This window comes from Trichogramma pretiosum, unplaced genomic scaffold, assembly GCF_000599845.2.
Source record: "Trichogramma pretiosum strain Unisexual culture from Peru unplaced genomic scaffold, Tpre_2.0 scaffold85, whole genome shotgun sequence".
NCBI classification, from domain to species: domain Eukaryota; kingdom Metazoa; phylum Arthropoda; class Insecta; order Hymenoptera; family Trichogrammatidae; genus Trichogramma; species Trichogramma pretiosum.
Window position 1 is genome coordinate 426647 of NW_019640935.1, and position 26856 is coordinate 453502.

General features: G+C 38.4%; 4 protein-coding genes across 14 annotated transcripts; 3 read left to right on the forward strand and 1 right to left on the reverse strand.

The window, feature by feature from the left end:
• Positions 1-747: 747 nt before the first annotated feature.
• On the forward strand, positions 748-6479 carry LOC106659272 (biotin--protein ligase). Of its 2 annotated transcripts, none has more exons than XM_014381712.2 (16): positions 748-1319; positions 1553-1789; positions 1873-2045; positions 2127-2297; positions 2370-2523; positions 2596-2661; positions 2754-2951; positions 3029-3470; positions 3608-3937; positions 3999-4350; positions 4583-4765; positions 4824-4956; positions 5038-5198; positions 5273-5387; positions 5453-5666; positions 5736-6479. In XM_014381712.2, exons 2-16 carry the CDS (start codon positions 1636-1638, stop codon positions 5908-5910), a joined length of 3021 nt encoding a protein of 1006 aa, XP_014237198.1. In that variant the 5' UTR covers positions 748-1319; positions 1553-1635; the 3' UTR covers positions 5911-6479. The 2 variants fall into 2 exon arrangements, with proteins under 2 accessions (XP_014237198.1, XP_014237200.1); XM_014381714.2 differs by having other exon boundaries at positions 1622-1789.
• Positions 6480-9335: 2856 nt separating this feature from the next.
• Positions 9336-26840, reverse strand: LOC106659290 (BTB/POZ domain-containing protein 7). 8 transcript variants are annotated; one of them, XM_023457823.1, is made up of 11 exons: positions 26200-26840; positions 22926-23186; positions 20453-20820; positions 19810-20360; positions 19574-19737; positions 19117-19501; positions 18892-19044; positions 18662-18818; positions 18387-18565; positions 11356-11697; positions 9336-11154 (listed from the first exon to the last, which is right to left on the reverse strand). In XM_023457823.1, exons 2-11 carry the CDS (start codon positions 23165-23167, stop codon positions 10783-10785), a joined length of 2913 nt encoding a protein of 970 aa, XP_023313591.1. In that variant the 5' UTR covers positions 23168-23186; positions 26200-26840; the 3' UTR covers positions 9336-10782. The 8 variants fall into 8 exon arrangements, with proteins under 8 accessions (XP_023313591.1, XP_014237222.1, XP_014237220.1 ...); XM_014381736.2 differs by lacking the exon at positions 26200-26840 and adding an exon at positions 25581-26192; XM_014381734.2 differs by lacking the exon at positions 26200-26840 and adding an exon at positions 24850-25550.
• Positions 12072-18341, forward strand: LOC106659292. 3 transcript variants are annotated; one of them, XM_014381742.2, is made up of 4 exons: positions 12072-12318; positions 16154-16469; positions 16900-17344; positions 17417-18341. In XM_014381742.2, coding segments are annotated over exons 1-4 (1248 nt in total). In that variant the 5' UTR covers positions 12072-12316; the 3' UTR covers positions 17902-18341. The 3 variants fall into 3 exon arrangements, with proteins under 3 accessions (XP_014237228.1, XP_014237229.1, XP_014237227.1); XM_014381743.2 differs by lacking the exon at positions 12072-12318 and adding an exon at positions 12376-12732; XM_014381741.2 differs by lacking the exon at positions 12072-12318 and having other exon boundaries at positions 15328-16469.
• On the forward strand, positions 21022-22872 carry LOC106659291 (cytosolic non-specific dipeptidase-like). Its single transcript, XM_023457826.1, has 7 exons — positions 21022-21189; positions 21249-21405; positions 21476-21948; positions 22006-22235; positions 22307-22511; positions 22574-22680; positions 22743-22872. The coding sequence occupies exons 1-7, from the start codon at positions 21022-21024 to the stop codon at positions 22867-22869; spliced, it is 1467 nt and encodes a 488-aa protein (XP_023313594.1). The 3' UTR covers positions 22870-22872.
• Positions 26841-26856: the final 16 nt, after the last annotated feature.

A 26856-nucleotide genomic window follows, 5' to 3' on the forward strand; every position in this document is an offset into this window, starting at 1 on the left:
TTATAAAGTCGCAATCGGTACATATGCTCGGAGCCAAAGTAAACAATTGATTAAAATCGTCGCGCTCATGGGAAATGGCCCCGTGATCGCCCGACGAAATCAGCGTTTCGAAACTATCGTAACGTCGCGTTGGCGTTGCGCGAAAAATTTCTCTACGTTGGTGGCGCATCGTCCTGCTTCTGCACTTTATACGTCTCGCATTTGGCGCGCACGATTCGATTTGTGTGCAGTTACAGTATCACACAAAACTTCAGCTGTAGTAGGTTCGAGTTCGAACTTTGATACGGTTGAACCACTGCAATCGGTGCAGTTGTTGACTGTTTCCAGCAAGCTGTCATGACGTGATGCTGCGATCAGTGCCAGAAGCTGCTGCAGTTATTCGTGCTTCGAAATACACATTCGTTCTCACCGGCTGCTCTTGGCATCGTCATTAATTTTACTCCCAATCGTTGCACATTCTTACCTATTGTGCATACGCCCACATTTATTTTCGGCGATCGCTTATTATTGTTCACCTCGCTGCCTATTAACCAACTACTTTTGTTGCTGTTATAATTAGTATTATTCTCAGAGAAAAAATAGAGTTTTAAAAAAATGCTTACATCATTTTCGCGTTCTCCTCTCGTATATATGTACGTTCTAATTTGATAAGATAAAATTGATAGAATGGAAGAGCATTATTAGACTTTATTTTATTTTGCCATCTTACCTACAGTTATACGTGGCTGGGAATTTACGCTCAACGCTCCATTAATTATTTGAATTTGCACGTTTGGGAAATATTTCATGAATCACTCGAAATTTCTTCGCTGTCAGGATCTCTCGCGACGTACATAACGCTACGCGTAAAATGGTATTTACTCGCTACATAAGTATTTTTGAATTAAAATGTAGTATTTCGTTGATCCTCGTGAAATTATTCAACTTGCATTATTCACGTAAAGACAATTTCCAGTTCTAGAGGCGATAAAGAAAGTTTCCTGCCTTATCGCTGGATCGCACCTTGCGCGCGAATCTCCGCTCTCGCAGCATGTGCCATATAGATTTGTTGAATTGGATAGAAGCTAGCAGCAGCCAACACTGCGAATCGATCGCCCCAAAAATCCAGATGTCTCCACGACTCGCGTTAACGGTCTTGTCGTCTGCTTACACGCTATTTAATAACACTGTATGTCTGCATGGCCTGCTCCGATATTGCCTCGTATAAGTGAAAACATCATGCCGTGTTGATTACCTAATTATCTATACCCCCAGCATGTGGTCTCAGCACAGTGCTTGCCCGTAAAAAATGCCAGGCTATTTTTAAATTAATTACTTGCGTGAGTATTGATTGATAAGTCACTGACCCAGTGTCATGTCATCCTCTGGATTAAATTCAATTCTTGATAATATTGACGTTTTGTATTGAGACATAGAGGATATAACATTTTTTTTGTGTATCTGTAATCAATTCATCAGCTCAGTCTCGTGCTCAATCATTGCACACATTTTTTTCGCTTTTTTCTGTCATATAAGAGCCAATTTTTCAACTATTATTATGTCTTCATTACAGACAGAGCTGCATCAAAAATGTTATCTCATTCATGTTATCCAAATTAGAAGTCATTAGCTGCTGTTGCAGATTATTCCATCAGTATGCTCTTGACTGTATTTTATATGCTTGCCACATGGATACAATCGTGGAGACTTTCCTCTCTAAGAGGACGTCTTCAGGCAATACTGCTAGAATCAGAGGCTGCAAGGCCTTCTGTTATGCTCTACACAGCCTCCCAACTTAGTATCAAAGATGGTACTTTTGTTAAATTTTCATTAAAAATTTTTTTACTATGTAAGTGATATAAAAATATAAATAACATTTTATTTATGATTTAGAATCAAATAACGGTGCTTGCTGCAGTAAATCGTTAAATGGAAATGGCAATGGCAATGGTAAAGGTAAACATGATCTGCTGAGCTCTCATTTATGCAGCAATAGCAATATAGCTAAATTAGGTGATCTTTTGTGGTATCAAGGAGATAAACGACTCTGTACAATATATCCTCAAGTAAGCATTATTCCAAGTTCTTTGCATTAAGAATTCTATGAAATGTGATATAATAATAAAACTCTTTTCTTTCAACTTTAGCAAAAAATTGATGTTTCAAGTTGGCTGCTGTATCCATATGGGAGAACTATTTTTCCCCTTTTCACTCACAACAATTCTCAGACATCTTTATTACAAGATACAAAATTGCACGTATTGATAGAAGCTGATTTGAAAAAATTCATTCCTCTTGCTTTTACCAAAGCCACTAAGGTTTGTCAACATTAATGTGTATACAAATATGATTAACTGAACAAAACTGATGTGTTTTCTCATTGAATTTAGCTTGAAGATTATGGTACAATTGTTGCATGGACTTCCGATGACATTTTTGCTGTAATACTTGAAACAGATTTAGAACACATCACTAAATTCTCTACTACTCTTATGCAGGGACAGTGCTTCATTAATAATGGATTACCTGTGACTCGTATCGAATGTAAATTACTTTTTTTAACTCAACATAACATCTTTCTTTCATGCAAATGTTGACCCCACTATTACTTTTTAGCTGTTTCAGTTAGTGGAAAACCTTGTGTGTGTAACTATGAAAGATTCAACTTTTCTGAAAGTAGAAGTAAGAGTATCAATAGTGCCATTGTATTTTTTTAAATAATTTTTTAATTATTTTTCAATTCAAACTTACAATCTTGAAAAAAAATGTTTCAGAATTGACTGGTAGTTCTCAGTGGAATAGTTATATCAAAAAATTAAGGCTTGTTAGCAGTGCTGCAAGAATTGTATCGGAACACAATGAATCTGTTGAATTGAAAGAAATTCCTGGTCTCATTGTTTCACCTGGGTGCAAACCAATTTCCTTACAACTACCTACTATTTTAAAAATAACAGATCCTAAAGACAAAGCAGGTACAACAATAATCAATCAATTTATTAATATTTTTTAACCATTTCAATGATTGAAAAATTATTTGTTAAAAATGCAGCTGTGAATGATTCATCTGTTCCCTGCACTCCTCCACCCACTCCAGCTTCTGCAACAAATACAGGGAATGGAAACTCATCTAATCAAGCTTTGAAAAGTTCCATCGATCTACATCCATCACTGACTGATTTATCTATAGGTTCCATGTCAAATTTGAGTACATCTAGATCTCAAGACTTTATTCTTGAAGAAAGTTCACTAGAAAATCTGAACGAAACAACGCCTTTGAGAAATATAAAAAATTTAAAGAAATACCAGAGCAGAGATACCAGAGTATCCAGCATGGCATCATCTAGATCTTCTTTAGCTAGTACAGTAAATTTTTCGCCCTCAAGGAAAATTGATGGGATTACTAAACCACCGAATATTCTAATATTTGCCGACAGCGCCAATGCTAACGATAACGTCCGGGGTGTTCTTGAAACTATTCTGAAAGAAAACAAGTAAGATGAACGCATATTTTATTTTATAAAGTTAATGTTAATATTAACATGAGCATTTAAAAACAAATTTTTTTTGCTTTCAATTGCATATTAATTTTAAAAACTGCATGTAATATCTTGCTTTGTCTATTCTGCAGATATGTAATTTACGCGTTAACGGTAGACGAAGCGAAAGATGATAAGTGGATGGATCAAGCAAATCTTGTGATAGTCTGTGGTAACGTCGGTGCGGACGTAGGCGCTCAGCTCGTCGAATACATAGTTCGTGGAGGCAAACTATTAGCCCTTTGCTCCGATATTCTGAAGACTTTGCTGCCCGCCTTCAAGACGGCTGAGGTTCGCGAAAACGAGCTCGTGCGCTTTTCTTACGGCAAGTGGCAGCACGTCAGGATGATGCACCACGTATTTTGCTATCAGGCTTCACCTGTGAAGACCAAATTCTCACACGATCAAGAAGATTCAGGAAGGTAAGCTCAATTTTCAAATGTACACGGAGTACGTGAAATGAAAGTTTCAATTTTTTCAAAGATCGGCGACGCCACCGACGCCGATTTCGACGACGATAGTCGATCGTCAAGGCAAGTCGCACACTTTCGGCGTGAGGGTGTTGGGCTCCGAGGAAACGTGGCACACGCCGAGCATACTACTCGCCGACCAACCCGAGAGCGGTGGCAAGGCGGTTTTCTCGCAGATCCATCTCGAGGCTGATCCGTCGCAGTACGAGCTCGAGGAGAGTAAATTCAACGCTTTGAAACAGAGCAATTCCGCTCGCCTGGAAATATTCGCCGACTTGCTGGCTAATCATTTGGGAATGCACGTGAATCCCAAGCCCAGAGTACCGCCCGTTTATACACCGGGGTTTTTTCTTGGCAAGCACGAGGTAAGATTAGAACCAGTAGAAAAATTGCCACTAATTTTGTATACCTACATCTTTTCGACACACGATGTAAATATTATTCACAGATTCGCAAAAACACATAATAATTAACACTACTATCAATGCATCAACACAATTCCTAACATGCAACATAATGCACTAAATGTAACAATCTATCTACTCGCAACATCTTTATTCTGTATCATCTTAAAAACTATTGGATACTTTCGTCTAGCTGAAATTGGAAATGCTGAAAAATTTGAAGAGTAAGATGGGCGAGAAAGATGTAATAAAGAATTCTAAAATGGAAATACAATTTTGCGGCACGACGAGCAACGCTAAACCTGCCAGTTCCATGTTCCTTCCGGTAATGGTGCACAGGTGTCCGGAAAATTTTTCCACTGTAGAGTACTTCGAGGTAAGATAAGCACGACTATATAATTCGTTGTTTTTTACACTCATGAGTCTTTTTTCAGAATCTTAGTACCCGAGAAATCGGACGCTTAGTAATTTACACCGACATATTGACTTCCACATGCGATGTCGTTCAGGATTTAGAGCTACATCATGGATTGGCTGTCGTCTCACGTTTACAAACAAGGGGTCAAGGTAAGGATTTAATAATTCGATACCATTTACATCAAATAATGTATTGAAATTCCAACTACGTGGTTATTTTTTAATAATTAGGGCGCGGCAGGAATTTGTGGCTCAGTCCTGAAGGTTGCGCCATGTTCAACCTACAGCTTCACATTCCAAGGGATTCAGTTCTTGGTGGTCGCATACCGTTGATTCAGCATTTAGTGGCAACGGCTATTGTGCACGCAGTCAAGTCAATGCCCGATTACGAAGTAAGTTAATTATACAATAATCGATCACAATAATCGATCGTTTTTCAGATAACTCATTATCAAAATTTTCACAGAATTTAGATCTGAGATTGAAATGGCCTAACGATATTTATACGAGTACTGGATCGAAAATTGGTGGACTTGTAGTTAAATCATTGCTTAAATCGAATACCTACATATGTGATATAGGTAATTGAGAAAATATTAACGATTCAACTGAATCATAATTTTAATTCGATGAAATACATTTTTAGGTACAGGAATTAATCTGTCGAACAGTTCGCCCACAGTTTGCATTAATGACCTCGTCAAAATTTATAATGAAAAAAATTCTAAAAAACTAAAAAAAATAACTACTGAAAAACTTATAGCTCACGTCTTTAACCATATAGAGAGTTTGATTGACGAAGTACAAAAAGGCAATTTCAAAGGCTTTCTACAGTTATACTACAAATATTGGCTGCATACGTAAATAATTTTTTATTCTGTATCTAATTTAATTTGAATTACATTTAATTTGGTATTTCTTAATTTCAGAGAGGCAGAAATCACAGTTATGCTACCGGACGAAACGGCACACGACGTGAAGATATCGGGAATTGATTTATATGGATTTTTGCAAGTAGAAGATAAACAAGGAAAAGTATTCACAGTACAACCCGATGGAAACAGCTTCGATATCATGAGTGGTTTGATCGCGCCAAAAATATAAAACAAAATTATTAAGCTATTTAAATTATTGCATAGTGTAAAATTGTGAATCTCCCGAAGAATTTGCATTTATGATAGTTGTTACAAGTCATTATACATTATGTCGATGTCTCAACTTTTTAGACTGTTTTTTATTTGTTATTTTTATATTTTTTATGTTTTAGTTTTTTGTCTTTGGTATAGTCTTCCTAATTATTATGACGTTATCAATATATGTAATATCACGATGTAAATAAAATACTTGGGCATTAAACGCAGTGCACAACCTTTAATAGTCAAAGTTAAATCATCAAAAATTTAAATAAATTTAAACGTATACTTTATCGCGTGATAATTTCAAAAAATGTATCGCTCTTCTCATTAATATTCTATATGTATGTACATGGGAAACTGCCTACGTGAGATGTGTAAAAGATATTATATTTAAATAATATATATTTTATGGGAATAATTCTACCTGTAAAACAAACAAAAAGTTATAAAATTATTGTAAATCTTAACAATATCCTCCAGATGTGATCTAGTTGTTGTTAAATGGCTTAAATATATCTTTTTTTGGTATGAAATAGATTTTAATAGCCTACATTATTATAATACCTATTAAATGTTCCAGGAAAACGAGAAATACTGATGAAATAATTAGTCTTTGAATTTGTGCTATAATATATTTCATCAAGATCTTTTATACAGATATCAGGTATCGGAATCGAAGAGCATGTCCGATCCTTGAACAATATTATAACTTGCGCACACACATACACTCATACACAAGTTTTCATTTGCGCCTTGCACTCATTATTTACTTTTTCGAACAAATTTATTCCATATCATTTTTTACAATTTCGTGTTACTTTCAGATTGCACTTCTCGAAAAACCACCGATAAATATATTTTTATTATATCATATTTATAAGTTTTTATTCTGAATCGACGGTAGTTCAATAATAATAATTCTGATAATAATAAATAATAGTATTAATGATAATCATGGTAATACCGCTTGCCTAATTGTATGTTTGAAGTCGCTGTCGATCGAGTTTTTTTGTGTATATTAATATACTTATACTTTATTCCATAAATTTATGTACTGACTACATTTTTTTTGTCAATGCTTCAGAAAAAATTAGTACGAAGATATATACGAATGATTTAATGACGAGTGAGAGAGCGTCATTAATTTGGTGTCATTTACGTCAAATTCAATTTTTCATTTTTTCTATTCTTTACCTCAATATACTGAAATAATATATACAATAACCCACGAAAGACTGAGACTTTATCAACATTTGTTAATCGTTAAAAAATATTCAATCAACTTTTTAGATTACTCAATTTATATTAACTGTATTTATTTTATTTATTTTTAATCTTTATTTATTTTAGTCATTTTTCTAAATTACATACCTGGACAGAAATTTTTCATTATAATTTCGTTTTAATTATTCATAAAATTAAATTTTTGGATATGCTTGGAGACATTATACGTACGATGAATATGCATTCAAAGTTAAGTTTGGCTGAAATAAAGACGTGAGAGTAAATGAAATGAACTAAGAATTCCTTTTAGATTTGCGATGCGTAATAATAAATACTTTTCTCAATTATTTAATACTGATTCGTACAATAATTAATCGAAGGCTTCGTCACGTATCATAGCCATTTGTTAATTGTTTTTGTTTCTATACATTCGATTTTTTAACTAGTTACATTGGTCCTTCAAGGATGACGCGCCGCGGTTTGTTCTAAATTTGGGTTTGTCATTTTGATCCTTTTTTTTAATAATAATCATCGCTGCTCACCCGCATATACATAACTTGGCTCCGAAAGGTATTACAGATTTTTTTAATAATCGTACAATCTTTTAGTTGCGATGATTCGTTAACACGTTTACAATTTTTTTGTTCTTACCATTGATGCCTTCTTTCTTTTTAATTTTCCTCGAGGAAATTCAGTTCAAACATTTGTTCACTTACATGACTTATATTGTTTTATCGTATAGCTGCTTATTAAATTCTACAGTTGCATAACTGATGAGTAGATCTGTACAAGTTGATACTAATTTTTTTTACGTTGAATTGCGAAAATCGACAAAAGGTACCACGTGTGTAAGTTGTTCGTTACTATTTTTTTATTTATTCTACTTACTTTTATCTTACTTTGAATGAATATATGCAGTGGTTCTTCGTTAAATAACACAATTTGCATAGATAAATATAATTATAATTCAACAGCTTTGAGTGTCACAACAAATTATAATTATATTTAAAAAAATTCAATTTGTCGCCTATCTATACAATTCAACGTTTTATCGTTCACAATTAAAGCTAAATTAAAATACAATTTGTACTCAACAAAAACAATACAAAAAATGTTTTTCGTTCTAAATTTTACAAATTTAGAATAACTGCTTACAGTTATTGAAGTTACCATTAACGCTACTATAATACATTTTTCTTGCGCAAACTTACTATAAAACTTTTTGTTCGAGATTAGTCGTGCACTACTGCATAAATATACGCGTTATTTATTTATAATTGGATTAGCGTACAACGGGTATTACTCCACGAGAAAATTGTCTGCGTTTACTGATATGATTATAATAATAAACAAACTTCATTAAATAATACGCAAATATATTCGTTTATGAAGTCTTCCTTAAAAATTCGATAATGATTTATATATGTACGATTGAAATATTTATACATAACACTTACAAGTTTTTAACTAGTATAACATTGTATAAAAAACAATGCAAAAAAATTTTTTAAATAATACCAAAATAAAAAGTGGCATAAACGCACGAATTTCCACTATACCCCATCGTGTACTACTATTAATTTTTTCATTGCAGTTCAATTAAATCATTACTATGCTCTCGACTTGTATTTTCTTTTGGTTAGAAAATACGTTTATGCATAGTATATTTACATCTTCGAATTGTTTTTCTTGATCAACTCTATGACAATGTAGTAACATAATCTCTCATTATTTATTCGTACACACCATTTCATCATATTTATAAGATCATTAATAACAATAATCCTTACACCATCGACATATGACCGTATTACCTACCAATAATATTTATATATTTAACACTATTCAAGGCTATGACAATGATATAGAATATTTATTATAATGTTGATTCAACATTTACGTATATATTTTTTTAATAAATATTCAGAGGCAGTTTAGCTTTTTGTCTTTTTTGTAGCAGTCTGCTCTGAGATTAAAATTTTCTATGTCGTAGCCGAAAAATTATTGTAATATGTACATACAGTGGCTGTGTGTCTTACAAACTATTTCGATATTTTGATGTAAATTGCAAGAATACGTAACTAAGAAACTTAAGATTACCAACATTTTTGAAATAAATGATGTATAATGATTTAATTATGAGTTCAACAGTTTCTTACTTTTTATTATGCATTGGCAGTCATGATTTGAGAAAAGTTAATTAATGATTTGTATTTATTTTTAAGTTTTTTCAAACTTTTTTGAACGATCCAACTAAAATATCAATTGTCCATGTCCAAGCTTCACCACGTATTATTTGTAGGCAGAAATTTATTTACTTAAAAAAGTAAGATCCATTTTCACATTATTTCACAGTAGGGATTTATGAATTGAACAAAAAAACTCAGTAATTTGAGAATGAACTCAAGAATACAGTTACAACTGTACGTATAAATGTACGCGATTATCGTTGTATTGATGGATTATTTCATACAGACTCATTCATTTAAATGATAAGTCATGCAAGATTTATCAAACAATCTTACATAGTAATCCAATTAACATTTTATAATAATTGCTCAAAATAATTGCAATTAATTTTACAGCACTTTGTTTACAATGCGCAAGTGCTTATGACCGAGGAAAGATATATCACCGTTAGCCGCGCGTTTTCTTAATTTGATGCATTTGATATAACAATGATAAGAAAGCACCGGTTATCAAACAGTTTTTATACTTTGGTCATAATATACGAGGAAAAAAATTCCTAAAAAAAAAACCATAATGCGTGACCAGAGTTTTAAGTGTATAATAAGTTGATTAAAATGCATTTTCAGCCTTCTGGCGAGATATCATGGCTCTTCGAGCAGAAACGCGTAAATATATACCATAAAAAAACGATTTGCCGTATACAGAACAGTATCAAATAACGCACTACTGTAATCGTCACTTTAGATCGACAAACAATACCATAAAACCTTCATCTTGAGTAGATGAAAAGCTCCACAAAGCTGAACAAATAATAATGAATAATGTTCATCTTAGCGGAAATCGTAATAAAAATTAACGAAAAATATTATTGCCTTAAAAAAGAATAACGCTTCAGATGTTTGAATTTTTACAACGCGTAAACAAATATCAAACAGTACAACCATCCAAGTGTGTATATGTGTATACAGGCGTTGATCACAGACGCGTACTCAACGGTTTGAATTTTTACTATACATAAGTTTGATTAAAAACTACATTATTTTTATATATAGAGGCAGTATATACATTTCTTACACAAGAGACGAAATTAGTCGCGATCGTCTTTCAGTTGTATCTCTTTTCTGAAACTCGTTCATGCCCATTAACGGGGCTACTTTCTGACTTTTGGAAATTCGTTAAAGCATTTGCTCTCCAACCCGGTACGAACGTCGTCTTGTAAAATGAATTTAGAATTTTTTGATCGACTGATATACATTATTTATATCACAGAAGCAGCGACAATTAATTGTTGTAGCGCGTAATCAGACGCGAAGTTAAAAAACCAGAGGCAGTTTTTTACATCTCTCTTTTCTTCTAAGGCAACGACAACAACGATGTATAATAAAAAAACGGAATCTCATTTGACGCTAGATTGGAAGGAAAGAATTTAGATCAATCGTGGATTGCCACGTATAGCTCGATGATACAAGTAGGGTGCAGTTTGTAAACCGGCATACGATCTTTGACGTGGCAGCTGTTGTTGTTGTTGTGGCTGCTGATGCTGCTGCTGCTGATTGTGACCAAGAGGAAGACGTATGGTGGAGATACCCGAGGCACCGGCCAGTAACGAGGAAGACGACGAGGAGGAGGCTTGCGGCGGCTGTTGCTGCTGGAGCAAATGACTGGCGCCGTCGCCAAGATCCAATTCGAGCTCGTGAGCCTCGACTAGCTGGAGGGCATCGAACGACGCAGTGGCCATAGCCACGTCGGGCATCAGGCCGGATAAATGACTCTCGCTGCACGAATTATTAGCCAGATGCTGGAATGAGAAATTAGCGACAATTAGTCGTGACATTTCAAGGACTCGCTCGATTCGGACTCTGAATCCCAATTCATCGCTCGCAATTAGACGAAAGCAATCTTTGAATCTGCCGCTTCTACGCAGTACTTGGAGTACGAAGCTACGCGAGCGTAGAAAAACAAAACCGAAAGAGACGAAATAGGCGGAATAAAATCGTACCTCGGCGGATAGCCGGTAGTTCTCGCCTTCGGTGACGATAGCGGGCAGTTCGTGATGTCTCGGGCCAGTAGCGCTGCGGTACGAAGACGAGCCCGAGCCGAAGCGCGGAAACGTCATATTTCTGCCGTAGCAGCCTGCGCCGGACATGGCCCCAGGAGTGGCCGCGTCGCCGTGATGATTGTTATTGCTGCCGCTGCCGTTGTTGTTGTTGCTGTTGTTACCACTGGTCGTTGCTACCTGCAGTTGATGATGGTGCTGATGCTGCATGCCCATCAGCATGTTCTCGTCATCGGCGCTGACCGACGAGGCTTCCTGATCGCTCAAGTTGTAGCACGTTGCGTTCTTGAAAAAAAGAGTCATAAATGCATGCAAATATTAGACAGTGAAACTAATTAGTTTCTCAAAGAAAATATTCAATCATCCGAGAAAATGTATGAAAATGCCGAATGCGCGCAAAATTGAAAACCACAATTTGGCGCGACAATTTGCATTTTCCAATTGCGGAAAAAGAGTCCGTGCATAAATGCGTTGTTACGGCTACGAGATACGCCACTCGGTATCGGATCGAGACACAAGTACGCGCGTCGAGCACAAAAAATACAGATTTTTTTTTTTTAGCTCAAACTTGGAATACATAATTCGCAGGCGTCTCTCGTTTCACCGTTATCAGTGCATACAAAACGATAGCATCCGCAAGATAACGTCACGCGCCGCGGCTGCAACAACTTACTCGACGCGATTTCGATCTTGAAAAAGATTCGATAGTGCGCGCGCGACGAGCTTGCAAGCGATATACTTACTCGCTCGAGCGCAAATCGAAAAGGCCGATCTACGCGCCTTAATAGTGAAATAGGTGTTCAACGGGCAATTATTTGCGTCGCGCATCGGAGCTATACAACAGCCTATTTTTGGTCGTCGCCCCGAGTGAATTGATAGAAGCAAAAAAGCCGAACTGATCTCAATGTAAGTTGCCGATGATGATTCGCCTCCGAGTACTAGGACTTTCGTTGGAAAGTACGCGTACTCGTCTCTCTCTCTCTCTCTCTCTCGTTGAATCGAACGAGCTGTTGGCTTAATGCTACGCGCAGCAGTTAAAGCGCCGAGCAGAGCCGTAACAGTAGTCGGAGAGCAACAGTAGCATATGCATGTAGAGGGTCAAAGTCAAGTTAGCAGTGTGTATACGGCGTAAGCTCGAGCAACATCAGTTGTCGTCGGACGCGCGGTTTAGTCAGCTCGAGCTAATAGTCCAAGGGGCCCTCGGGACGCCCGCCACCGCAATTTCCGCTCCCATCGACACCATCGCATACTTTTTTCATTTATTAATCTCGTACCGTTTCAAGTGACGACAATTCCAAAGAGAAATAATTTATTTTTTCGGTGAGTGCTTTGAAAAGTCTACACGATAGTGTATATTGATGTTTTTGTTTCACGTGCACTGTGCGAGCTTTCGATAGCGAACTTATCGAGAAACGAAAATAATTTTTTCTTATCTAGAATTAACAAAAGTAAAAATGCGAAAAATTGAACAAAATACGTTGGTGTTGTCAAAAGGGGTGAAATGTATTTTAGATAAAAGTACGTATTACATTCGGACGTTTATCGTTTTGCCTTCCAAACGAAATTTTGAAAGCCGTCCAAGTTACAAAGGAAACATGCCCACAAAAATGAATATTCATTGCGAGTTCGTTTCCTTTTGAATACGCAAAGACAACCACAAAAAAGTTTGCCATCGCGTACCTTTGGAATAAAAAAGATTCTCCAATGCGCATATTTCGGGGAAAAAAAATTATTCGAGACGAGAGAAAAAAAATTGTTCTCGCGCGCTGACGGTGCGATGTTATATCATACAATACGAAGCGCTGACACTTTGCATAGTCGCATACTTTTCTTTGATAAACATTTCGCTCGCGCTCACATTTTCTGCTGCGAAGAAAATCTTGATATCTCGAGGATATTTTAATTGAAACATCTCGTTATGAATTGAACAAATCAATGACTTTAATGACAGCCGCTGTAAATTTTAATTTTATAAAAAAGGACAAATTAGGCGGGATTTTGTAAGAAGCTAAAACAGATCGGAATCACACAGGAAGAACGATAAATAATTTAAGATTAAAAAGTTAAATATACCTTATAAATAAATAAGAAATAATCTAGACTTTCATTTCTTTTTTAGATTAAATAAATAATTCTATACCAACCATAATTTATAAATGACAATACTATAAAGTTGGTTTAATAGGAAAATAGTAAAGCTTTTCATGATCAAACCGCATGACGTATAGCAGTAAGTAATGCAATGTAATATAATCAAGGGAACCCTTGAATCTTAATACATGTCCACGCGCATATTTGTTTCAAAGGACAGATTTTGATCCCAAGCTTTATTCTTCTCTGAGCTTTTATCCTTTCATTTTTTCAAGAAATTGCAATAAAAAGTACCATATGAACTTTTCAAGTTTTTTTAAGACTAATAATTTTTATATCAGTTGAAAGAATGAGCAAAAAACGCATACAAAAATACTGAGTGACAATCGATTTCATATTTACTCTATAAATATTAAAATGAACTTAAAAAAAATACGTAGTCTATCAATAATGAAAATAAAAATTTTTTCATGTATACATTAAATTTTATTTTGTTTTACACCATTTGGATTGTGCTGATTAAAACAAAAAAAGCGTGAAAAACTCAGTAAGTTTTTTGCACTTTTGCAATGATAATGGGAATAAACGCGAGTGTTAACTAATGCATTTTACACGTCATGTCGATGAAAGAACAGTATTACGCAATCAAAACCATGCGATATAGAAAAATTAATTATTATAGTTGTTAATTGAAGAATTAATCGTAACACAATGAACTGACTTTGCGGAAGTTCACGAGTGCATTTACGTAAGTTTTTCAATGACAATTGTCTTTTTTATTTTCTTTGAATGAAAAATGGAAAAAAAAGGATCAAATGATCGAATGCTAATGAGGCTATTGACATTATGGCACCTGTTAAATCAGTTCAAGTTATTCTCAAGAATATTCAACGTTGTTGGGAAACAAACGTTTTTGAAGCAATGGGTCAAGTAAATTCATTGATTGAATGTATACTTTTAGAAGATTGACATGGTGATTTATAGTTTTGACATTGCGTGCGACAGCTCGATTACTACATTATCTATTGTATTTTTATTTTTGAACCAGTCACGTCTTAACTGAGTAATTGATTTGTTTCCTCGCGTTTCAAAATTATTTCGTACATGGTTTATCAAGCTAACGGTTGTACTTAGTACCAAATTACTAGTTACGAATAAATGGGATGCTTCATTTTCAATTACTCCAATGTCATCTTCCTCGACATTATGTAAGCGAATGCTACTTGAAAATTTGTACCCTATTAACTCGGCGAAAAAAGAAAAAATTATGCAATTCAACAAAGTTCCGAAGATGAGTGCGCATTAGTTCAGATTAAATGCAAGTCGAGCTCATTTTTGAAATGTTGAAGCCAACGTTTGCATCCGAAATAAACTTGGCATCTTTCTCGGGGACTACTGACATCGGATCATTTCGTTCCTTCTAGACTCGATGATAATTCCATTATGCTCGAAACTGGTCTAGCAATTACAATAATGAAAAAGAGCATCGCGTTCCACCATTAAAAGTTTATTAAACGTGTATCTTGCATTTTAATATTTGCGACACGGGAGACGTAATTTTTGAATCAGCTGTTCTAGACGGCACGCTCCGAGTGAAAAATGACAGTTTGCATATTCAACAAAGAGTTTTAACGATAAACGCGACACATACATTGTTCGCGCAGATATGATATTCATCTCGTGAAATATCTTCGAGGTATTGAGTCATTTTGACACCTGTGATAGATACAACATTTTTTCTCAATGCACACGGAAATTTTGTCGATCCATTATTACAGAGCCAAGTTTCGTGCTTATTCACGTACACGTACAGTCCGATGTGACAATCTATTAAGCAGTTTTTTTTCTCTTATGTTGATTCTTGCACGTCTGTGTAATCTCGAATATTTTATCATATTAGGTTAATCAATCAAAAGTCATAAATCGAATTTCCTGTTCTCGACTACCTCTGCATTACTAATCATCGTGTACGTACTGACTAATTTTAATAATGGGTTGGAAAAAAATGCCATAAAATAATTCACATTCTATTACCACGGAAACTTTTTCCAATCATGACACATTATGAATGCGTTACCGACATTCGAGAATAAAAATGCAACTTTCATTAAAAGCTCGCGAGTATGGAGAATGAATAAATTCATAATAATGAATAAATGTTATTTATGCTATCTCCGAGTTCGCGAGATACGAAGTTCCAGTATTTTACAATGCCTCTACGTCTGCGGTGATAATTCAATTGATCATTTGTTTACAAACTCTTAGGGACACTCGAGGTTTTACACGAAATTCTAAGATTTCGAAAAAAAGTCCTATCAAGTGCCGAATCATTCTGATAAGAATTACAATGCCTTTTTCCACGACGCACGTAAGTTTGAAAAAATTGCGACATCATCTCGCGGCGCGATATCGAAGAGTCGGCATTTATTAGAGTTTAATAAATCGAGTTTATTAGATACCGGCTTAAAGGTGGGGGACGAACATGTTTTGCGCATCGCTCAACTTTGTGTACATATATAAATTTGGTCGCCGGCGAGAACCGATCGCCAGTTTAATCGTGCTCGAGACCTTACTATCATTGCGTTCATAACAATTAGCGTGGCATATATACTTAAACGGAAAAATAAGTGCACGTAAAAATGGTTTTAAGGGACATGCCGGAACTCAGTGAGCCACTGCCGCTTCAGGATCTCGACGGCTTGCTTCAGCAGAGCCTCAAGGATGTCACCGACGTCCAGGTCAAGAGCTGGAAGCACCTGACGGATCCGGGCGAGAATTTCGGTAGCCTGATTCTGTCGATCGAGGCATCAGTTAAGCGAGAAAGTGGCGAGCACGAGACGCTGCATCTGGTTTGTAAGATGCCACCCAAATCTGAATATCTGCTGGACCTTTTCAACAGCCCATTGGCCTTCAAAAAAGAGCTCTACTTTTACAAGACGATCGCGCCGGCTTTTCTCGAACTGCAGGTATGTATGAGTGGCAGTGACGTTCTCGACAGGAAAATAAAATCCCGATTTTTATGACTTTTAACAATTATGGTTTCAATACCAACCACGCAAAGTCACGAGTGCTGTTTTAAATTTCGTTTTTTACAATCTTCTGTGCAGTGTTCATTGTATTGCTAAATTGAGGAAACAGCTTCAAATGGTCAATTATCTATTCAAATTTATTTAAGCTCTTTGCCGCTACGAACTCTTCAGTAAGCAAGTGTATCTGGGTTAAAAGACCATTAAGATGCATGAAACGATAGGATGTACTGTTTCTAATTGATATGGATCGTACGCAATCATCAATTGTATCTGTTAGGGGCTCTATCTGCTATGAAAAAAATCCGTATTTTTGTAATTTATTTTCCTATACTGATAAAATTATAACCGAGATAAACATGTTACGCAGAAAAAGAGTGGCCTTGGCGACAACGAGCTTATCAAGCTCTTCCCACACCTTTACGGTGGTCGCATGAATATTACGAACGAGGGTGAGAAATTCGACGAGCAAGCAGCCATTGTCTTGGAAAATCTCAACTTTTCTGGCTACTCGACCAAAGACCGCATAACCGGCATGGATCTCGAGCACATGCAGTACGGTGTGCGTGAACTTGCCAAGCTTCACGCCATTACTTGCGGTTATCGCGCCAAGTATCCAAAGGAGTTCCAAGAAACCATAGCACCAGGTCTGGAGGCTTGTCACAACGAGGTAGCCATGAACTGTGTCATGGAGATGATTCACAAAGCCATCAACAATTTAAAGAGATTGGAGCCAGATACAAAGCTTATTGATAGGGTCTTGAAAACAATGGAACTTTGCGAGCGTCATGAAAAAGAACCAAAAGCTGTTTTAGGTACGTACACGCATTTTTTTTATTGGTACTTGGTTCAATGGAGTTGATGAAACGTATTTATTTTCGTTATAGAGCACTGGTGTACTTTCGTACATGCTGATTTCTGGGTCAACAATATGATGTACCGCTATGACAACGAGAAAAAAATTACCGGCATGAAAATCGTTGATTTTCAACTCAGCCAAAACGACTATGGAATGAAAGACCTAGTTTTCTTCCTCATATCTAGTGCCCAGGAAGAAGTAATCGACAACAATCTGAATGACCTCATAAATTTATACTACGAAACGTTTATCGACACTTTGCGTGCCCTCAAAGTCGATACGACGCTCTATCAACGCGAGGAATTCGACAGGCTACTGATTGAATCGGCGCCACTTAAGTTTCCTCAGTGCATTATGATGGTACAGGTGATCAAAGCGACGAGAGGCAGTGCCCCGGACGTGAACAGTATTACAAATGGAGAAGCTTTTCTGAATATCGGCAAAGGACAGCTCTACGAGAAAAAACTTTTGCATGTGTTGCATACCTACGACAAAATGAATTGGTTAGCCTAATTTACCTTCGATGAGTCAATTCATTGCTCTCTTGTATTCGTTTATTTTATTGTCTTCCAGTGTAAATGTACACGACAATGTATCATATGTTAAATTAGTGAGAGAAATGAATAGTGCTACGTTGATTGCAAAAAAAAAACTAAACTTTTAAGGCTGGTAGTTAAGTTTTATTATATGAATTACAAAAATTGTATTAATGAAAGATTCGTGGGTTTTTAAAAACAATAATACATAACTATATTATTCTAAATAACATAATTATGTATTTATTTTAATTTGTAAATCGATAAATCACTTGCGAGTGATAATCTGTATAAAAAATGTAACTTAAAACATAAGTGAATGAACCAAGAGGATAATTTTGTACAAAGAAAAAAATTATAAAGATTAAAAATCTTTTCATTCCAAGTATAAAAAATATTGAGCTACTACATATAAAATTTAATAATATGTAACAAACATTTTGCCTAGTTTTTTAATCTTACCTCAAGTAAATCGGCTACTGCATCGGGTAAATTAAATTCTCTGACGACTCGTAATCGTAATTGCCGATTGATTTCGTGCCGTGACGACAGAGGTAAACTAATTGCTCTTTGACAACTTGGCGATTGCCTTAATTTTTGTTCGCGTTTAAGCATTGCCGACATTGTGGCAGAATCTGGAACTGAAAAGAACAATGTGAGCCCTCGTAAAAATTCACTTGTTTTATCGATTATTGCTTGTAAACGTTAATTTTGAAAAATTCCTTGTATAAATATACCTGGTAGTGCAGCTGCTAATACGTCGACACCAGCGGCACCCATAACCCTTGGTTTCTCGTCGACCATGTACAAAGTATCAGGAATATCAGGAATATATCGCGCCCTTCTTAACCTGATTAACTCTTGCTCTTGAACCATTTGTTCTTCGACTAGACCCTATTGATGAAAAAGTGGGTTTAAATTTTGAGACAAATTTATCGTAGTTATCAATTAAGAGTAAATCATTTACTTTTATTTCTTCGTAATATGGCATGAAAAGTCGTGGCCTTACAAATAAGCCATTTTTCTTTCCTCCGCGAATCCAAGCATTTATTCTTAAATTTTCTCTCTCATCTCCAATCATGTGACTTGGCGGAGTGGATACTAGACCTCTCCTAATAGCCTACATTGAACAAAAATATTGAATAACAAAAGGTAAAAACGAATAGCTTATAATCTAATTTCATTAACATACTTGAGCCAGAATTTCATTGTTCGGTGGTAGCACATGATCCATCCGGACTAGCGGTAACAATTCGCTTAGTATTTCTCTGAGTTCGATATCACTGAGATCACGTTTTTTCACACCTTTACGCGCTACCGAGTGAACTGTGTGACTGAGGAGATTCGGTTCGCGGTCCTCCATTCGCCTAACGAGCTCTTGCTCACCCCATTTCAATACAGCCTGCAGTACTTCGAGTTCGCTAGCCTGCAGGAAGTGACTTTGTAAAACTTCAACAAGATGCGTTTGATCCAGCTGGTGTAGAATAGGAGAAGATGCAACTGGCTGAAACTCCTCGCGTAAATAGTGCAATGCTTGTCGATGAACCCACGCTGAGCCATGTGGTTGACTACCCCATCTGAAATAGATATAAATTATTCATTAGTAAAACATTTGACATTGGTTTTACTATTTATTAATCGATGCTCACTTTAATACAGTCGGCAGAGATTCTAATGTGAGCCATTCTAAAATAAGATCTTCGCAGCCCTGCGAAAGTATATCTAACTCGAGGAATCGGCCTATTTGGTACAATTCCATGGCCTCTTCCAATGGACTCGGTCGCATTCGACCCGTGTGCGTCAGAGCCTGAACCTTAAAAGAACGAGACACAATGAAAAATTGTGCGAGCGAGAGCTCGGGCAAATAAATGCCTCGGATGATTACCTCTCCTAAGCTTCCGGCTCCATTGCCGCAGCCGGTCCCTCGCAGTATCAGGGACAGATCCACCGTGTCGAGATAGACGGCGTGCAGCAAGACGTGCGCGTATCGCTTGGGTATGACCGACTCGTCGAGGACGATCCTCGTCGGTATGTGAAGCGCCCGCTCCGTGTGATCCTCGCCCGATCGAGTCCGCCTCTGTATTAAATTACGAAAGAAAGGCGATCTGGCGGACAGTATGGCTTTGTGGCAGGCCAGCTCGAGCTTCGGCCTGAAGCCGTACTCGCTGCTGCCGCTGTCTGGACGCTGATAGTCGCTGTCCGAGGTGAAGACGAGGGCCGCGTCGGCGTAATTGCCCGTCTCCAGCAGGTAGCGCAGGTCATGCTCCAGTGGATTGGGATTGCCGAATTCCTCGCCGAGTCGCCTGAGGAGAGCCGCGTCGAGAGATCCGTCGTGCGAGCACACGTCCCCGGTGTAGAGGTAGCGCAGTAGCGCCGAGAACATCGGCACCTCGATATTGTGGCTGCGTAATTCTAGACATATCCGTGCTCCGTAGCCTGCAACAATGCCGCAATAAAATTAATTTTTTTATTAAGACTCCGCAGATGTAAAAATTGTAGAATTGTGTAGCAAAGGATTGTTCTAGTACCTGGGCAGCCAGCCAGTAGATCTCTGAAGTAGGGACATCTCGCCGAAAGGAGGGCTCTGTGCACGGGAAAACAAGCGCCCCGATAAACCAGGTCGACGTCCGTGCAGTACTTGTAGTCGTAGAGCGTCGACAGGTCCTGCTTGAAGGTCGCCGCGGGCGGCCTCGCAAGCTCCGCTTGGACGTGCAGATCCTTGAGGGCCGCCAAGGCCTCGTATTCCTCGAGCAGAGCGCCGGCCTCGAGCGGGTTCCAGCTCGACACGAGCTCGCGTATGATCCGGCCGTGGTCGCATGCCTTGGAGGAGCGACGTCGACGGATGAACTTTTTCCGCAGCGTTGCGAAGCCCGTGGCGCGCTTCTTGCGTTCTCTACTGTGCGAGAAAAAAAAATCCATTACACTTTTCGTACTTGTGCAGTACTACGCTGGGAAACTTTGCTCCTTAGCTTAATTACTCTTATCTCTGAAGTTAGCCGTGCGCGACGTGTTTTCGAATATCTCTAGGCACTGATAACCAAAGAGTTCGCGTTTTCACTACACTCTTCTACCTCGTACATTTTCTTTCCTCGGCAAAATGATGGATTCGGGAGAAATAGAAAGGAAATCGCCAAAAACTAAAATCTCTGATTTATTCAAATTGGTTGACAAAAATACAGATTCGTTCATCGATAAATTGAAAGAAGCCGTGTCAATTCCCTCAGTAGCAAAAGACCCCAAGTACCGAGCCGATGTTGTGAAGATGGTAGGTGAAAAAATCGTTTCGGAAGAAAATGTTCTATTTACTTATCTCATTAAAATCAGCTGAAGCTGTGCGAAGAAAAATTAAAACGTTTGGGCTTTTTGGTGACGGTCGTCGACGGGAATGACAAAAGCCGAAATACCGATTTGCCTCCAGTCATATTTGCCGAACTCCGGGTAAACGAGGAGTACAAGACCATATGTGTTTACGGAAACATTGGTGATTAAATTAAATAACGGAGCTTTTTTGGCATCGATTTAAACGTAATCGTGGGCGTCGAGAATTGCAGACTTTCTCGCGCCCGAGCCGGATGTTCAGCCATCGGCGTTCACGATGACGGAGAAAGAGGGCAGATTTTACGGTAGTGGCGTATCGGACAACAAAGCACCACTGCTCTGTTGGTTCAATGCATTGAAGATGTTCAAACTGGCTAAAATGGACATTCCCGTCAATGTGAAATTTATCATCGAAGCCACCTCGGAATCTTACAGCGTCAGCTTGCTAAACGCCATCGAGAGTAAGCGCGACTTTTTCGGCGACGTCGAGTTCATCTGCTTGACTATCGATCGACGAATCGACGACGACGTGCCTTGCCTCAAGTACGGCTATCGCGGTCTTTGCCATTTTTTATTCAATGTCAGTTGCGGCGAGAAAAAAGTGCACGGCGGCACATACGGTGGCGCTTTTAATCAGCCGCTCATGGACACCGTCCATATAGTCAGCTCGCTCATAAATAAACACGGCAAATGTGTCGTACCTGAAGTGAGTGAGCAGATTTATAGGCAGCCAATGCACGATAACGTGACTTTTCATTTGCAGTTTTTGAAGGATGTCAAGACATTCACCGAGGAAGATGACAAGTGGTGTAAAAAAGAGGTTTGCGACGTCGAAGCGATCAAGAGAGAAACAGGCTTGACGTCGTTGAGTCATAAGGGTATAAAATCGAGATTGATAACTCATAAAACCAGATTACCCAGTATTTCGGTGAACTCCTTTTCCATTAAGTCTGAAAGTGCTGACAGAGAAAATATCGCGTCTATACCTAACAAGTAATACAGAATAAACTTCATTCATATGCATTAGAGTTTTTGAAATCTTAACTTGGTACTTTAATTGTTAGAATTGAAGCCTCTTTTGCAGTAAGATTAGTGCCCAATCAGAAAGCTTCAAGAGCTTTATCACAATTTGGGCGATACATAGAAAATTTGTGGAGCCGTTACCAAAGTGCTAATGATTGTCAGTTTGAAATGACAATTGGCCTAGATCCTTGGCAAGGCAATCCTTCTTCAAATCATTACAAAGCAGCCGAAGCAGCAATTAAATCTGTACTACATTTTCAAAAGCCAATTATCTGGATGAATTTAAAATTTTGTCTTTTTTCATACAGGTTTACAATGTGACACCTAAATATGTGACTGAAGGAAATACCATACCTATTGTATCAATTTTGGGAGAAAAATGCCCTGGAAGTAATATGGTTGTGATGCCTATAAGGTAATACAATTTTAAAAATTGTATATTTGATAAGTAGCTAAAGTGCATCCCATTATTTCTAGTGGTAAAAACGATAATCATCATACCAAATGTGAATCAATTTCTCGAAACAATTACATAAAAGGGGTGAAGCTTCTAATAGCTTATATGTGTGAGGTTCACGAATTGACATTCGTAGCTTCTATGTAGCTTCTACTAGATGTAAGTAATATAATTATTTTAAATAAATGATAAGTAGCACCAACCTAACAACAAAACTGATTTGGTCAAGATTCCCGGAGGCTGACAGCCTGGCTGCCTGAACTGAGTCTCCACCAATGTGCGCAAGGCTTGATGAAGCGGATGCTCCCATTCTCTGTGTCATACGTGGTTCATCGCTCTGTCCTCTTCCGGTGAACCAGCAACCTCTGTCGGTTGTGTTTTCTTCAACAGCACTATCACCACCCTGCTGGAGTGCACATGGGATCAAAGCCTTAAACAGGTTCATCTCTTACCCAGACACCAGCCTAAAAATAATTAATACAATTGTAAGTTATACCAGTTTTCAAGTAGTAAATGATAATACTTAAATGATTGTTTAATCAGTACAGTTTATAGAATATTTTTAAATTCAATTTTAATCACAATCACTGATTCATGAAATTGTTATTCATACAACGCAACTGGACAGATGCACTTTTTGGGTCAAGAAAATACATCCTATAAATGCTTGTTCTACTTTTTTACATATTTATATACAATATATACATGCACTACCTTCTTGTAGATATATATACGTTTAAGAATATTATAACATGATATCTCTGGCTTATTTGCTTCTTTGCATTTAAATTCATCCACTCTCAAGTTTTAATGAAAAATTAATCTTAAGGTGAGCAAAAAAAGTTCTTCTACAAGTTAGACTTGAATTAGCAAAACTATTTAAATTAATATGATAAAAGAAACTGTGCTTGAGAGTACTCTTGTACAAATAAAAATATATGTACATTTGTGTATATTAATGTATTCATACATCTGGAATGGCAACAAAACACCAGAGTAATCATCAATAAATGAGGCCGTCGTCTTAGTCGTCGTCATTTGTGTGTGCCCTGTTCAACTGTCTCTCTCTTTCTAAAGCAAAAACACAACAGACTCTCTCATACTCACATACCCCAACATACACATCTATACTGCTGATGATACGTATATGTGTGCGGTATATATGTCATCCGTATACGTGTGTATATATAAAGAAAGAATATCGTGCACGCGCACACGTATAGCCGAAGCGTAATGTGTATATCGCAAGCTCGAACTTAACTGTCGAGGGCGCGCTTACGTCCTCGTGTGTATGTGTTGACTTACACTCGCGCATTGCCCATAATCGTACACAATCGCTCTCGTATGTATACGTATACACCATATTTTCTGAATGCAAAAGGCGAGAAAAAAACTGGTTCAAGTACGAAAACGATATCACATGCAAATTCGAAGCGAAGATCGCTCGCGCGGGTATGTAGCACCCACCCACTGGATAATTGTATCTCGTGCGTTAGGAGCATTTTTCATAATTTGCAACTGAGAAATAGGGAGCACCACGCGCGCGCGCGCGCGCTCGAGCCTGTGTGACTCTTTACATGTTTATACTGTACTGCTTCACGATGACAGCTCAAAACAAAGATGACTTATCGACGCGATATCGATTGTTCGATTAATAAACAAACGCTAATGTATGTGCATGCAAAGTTGTCGAGTTATGATGCACGAGCGCGCTTAATGTATAGCCGAGAGTTGCACAAGGCACTTGCATTATTGGCCTCCAGCACACCCATGAGGTTGCGCCAGGGCAAGGGCCAGGAAAAAGCACATGCCCAATCGGAGTTATCAGCTGTGGGGGGTTGCAAAGCACGACGCGCATTATAGCATCGCGTACTGTGTGTTATGCATGCATCGAGAATAGTAAGTGCTCGATGAAATCAAGTGCTCGAAGCTTTGTGGAATAATTGTAAACAATCCCAAGCCAATGATTGGTTATCAGGGTGCGGTAGCACATGCACGGATACGTATACGCGTATACACAGTACACACACTCACGCACGCACACTCGAGTTTGACATGCATCTCTCGAATTCGCTAGATAAAGACGAGCGGTATTTAGCCACGGACCCCAACAACGGCACTTCTTACCTGGGTCTTCAGTGTGCATATTCGTTAATAATGAGATTGACAACGGCATTATAGCGCAGCAGCATTTGGCATATAACGTTTGACCCGTTGTTGTTGTTTTGAAGTGGCAGTAGCATCTACTATCTGTGTCGCAGCTCGACAGTTGAAGTAAATTAGCTCGCGTTTCTGCTGTTCATAGAGTGGATGAGTTTGACGGTCGAGCGAGCTCGATGGTGGACCGGCGGCCATAATAACATTTGGATAAATTTTGTCGCGAGCGAGGCACACGCGCACTTTTGGTCGAGAAGCCTATACGATGGCTCTCCAAAGAGAGATCCCGTAAACAAGACGTTGGAAGAAGAATCGAGCTGGCTAACTGTTACAAAGCTAGGCTGCTTACAGGCACAGGCACAAACACTCTCGTACACTAATGCAGCAGCACGAGCAGAGCACATCGGCAGCAGCAGCAGCAGCAGCAGCAGTAGCACATCGCGAATACATGTCAGCTTATATTATACTTGTGCGTCGGTGCAGTAACGACGACGACACGATTACACGAATGCAAGACATGCATATGATGTATCTCTGTATGTATACAGGAGAGCTGTCTCGCGCGCGCGCCTCAACAGCAACTCGGACTGCACTGCTGACACAAACACGCGAAGAAGACGTAGACACACACACACACACACGGATGAACTCGATGCACTCGAGGCTCGGCTCGATTATTTTATATTATTGTAGCTTCATACCTACGAAGGTAGACTGCAGTCACCTACGGCACATATCTGCTCGAGATCTACCTTTGGCATGGACTACTACGCGGAACGAGCAGTCGGGTAGCGTGGGAACGGATCATGTAGCGCTGGCTTTTCGGAGCAAACTTTGTCTCTCTCTCTCTCTCTCTGTGCTGAATCGCTTCTTCAGTGCCGACTTGCAGTAGCAGCAGCAGCAGCTCCGAGTCCTTACGGGGGGATATTATACACGAGATGCATTGCAGCTGTGTATACACACTTGTATTTATGTATTGGTGCTGCCGAGAGTGGCCGAGCATGCACCACCACAGACACTGCACGCACGAATACACAGTATACACTCACAAGTCTGCACAGCTATGTTAGCGAGTGCAACGCGCGTCGAGCAGAGCCTCCGCCGTAGTCCGCGACGAGACGATCTCTCTTTCGTGTATGTAATTATAATTTTAATGGAACTCTGATGGCTGTAGCGCCATACGCGCACGGTACACTTGATACATGTATTCGAGCACTTTGGCGAGCAGCAGCGGCGACGGCGGCGCAGGGCCAGCGACGACGAGCGACGAGCACCGTTCAGACTCCGGCCAGCAACTTTTATAATCTATATAGGCCTTACCTTACACCTATGCATGTGCACGCAGGCCTATATGTATGTACGTGTCTGTGAGCGAGCTGCGCTGGGTATACGTCAGTTGTTAGGCCGCGCGTCAATTCAGCGCCAGATATGCTTGTGTGCACATAAACACATACACACACCACGCCGATGGCCCGCACCAATACCTACACGCACGCATCGGGCCGTTTCGGGCAGACTCGACAGTGTGCAGGTCTGGCAGCTCAACCAAAGCAATACTCGTATGTGTATGTGTGTATGTGTGCAACTGTACACACATTCGACGGCCTCACACCCACTCACATTGAGTACACGAGCGAGCTAGAAAACGGTTTGTTCGACGATTCTTACTCCTCGGAGAAAGAGAAACTCTGGCCCAGAGTTCGTTCACTCGACCACTGGATTCGTGGTTTTGTGACCATATCCAACTGAGACCACAATCATGTCGTTCCTAATGTATCTAAAATTGCAACATAAAATCACTATTATTCTTTCGATCAAAATTCAAGTGTATTTTTAATTGAACCCTCGTTGAGATCCAGATCAGACTTATAATTAAATTAATCGAATAATTGAATCGACAGATCAATATACCTCGTATTAATATACAATTAGAATAAAAATGTGTATTTCTGCATTTACAAGAAAAACTCGTTCGAA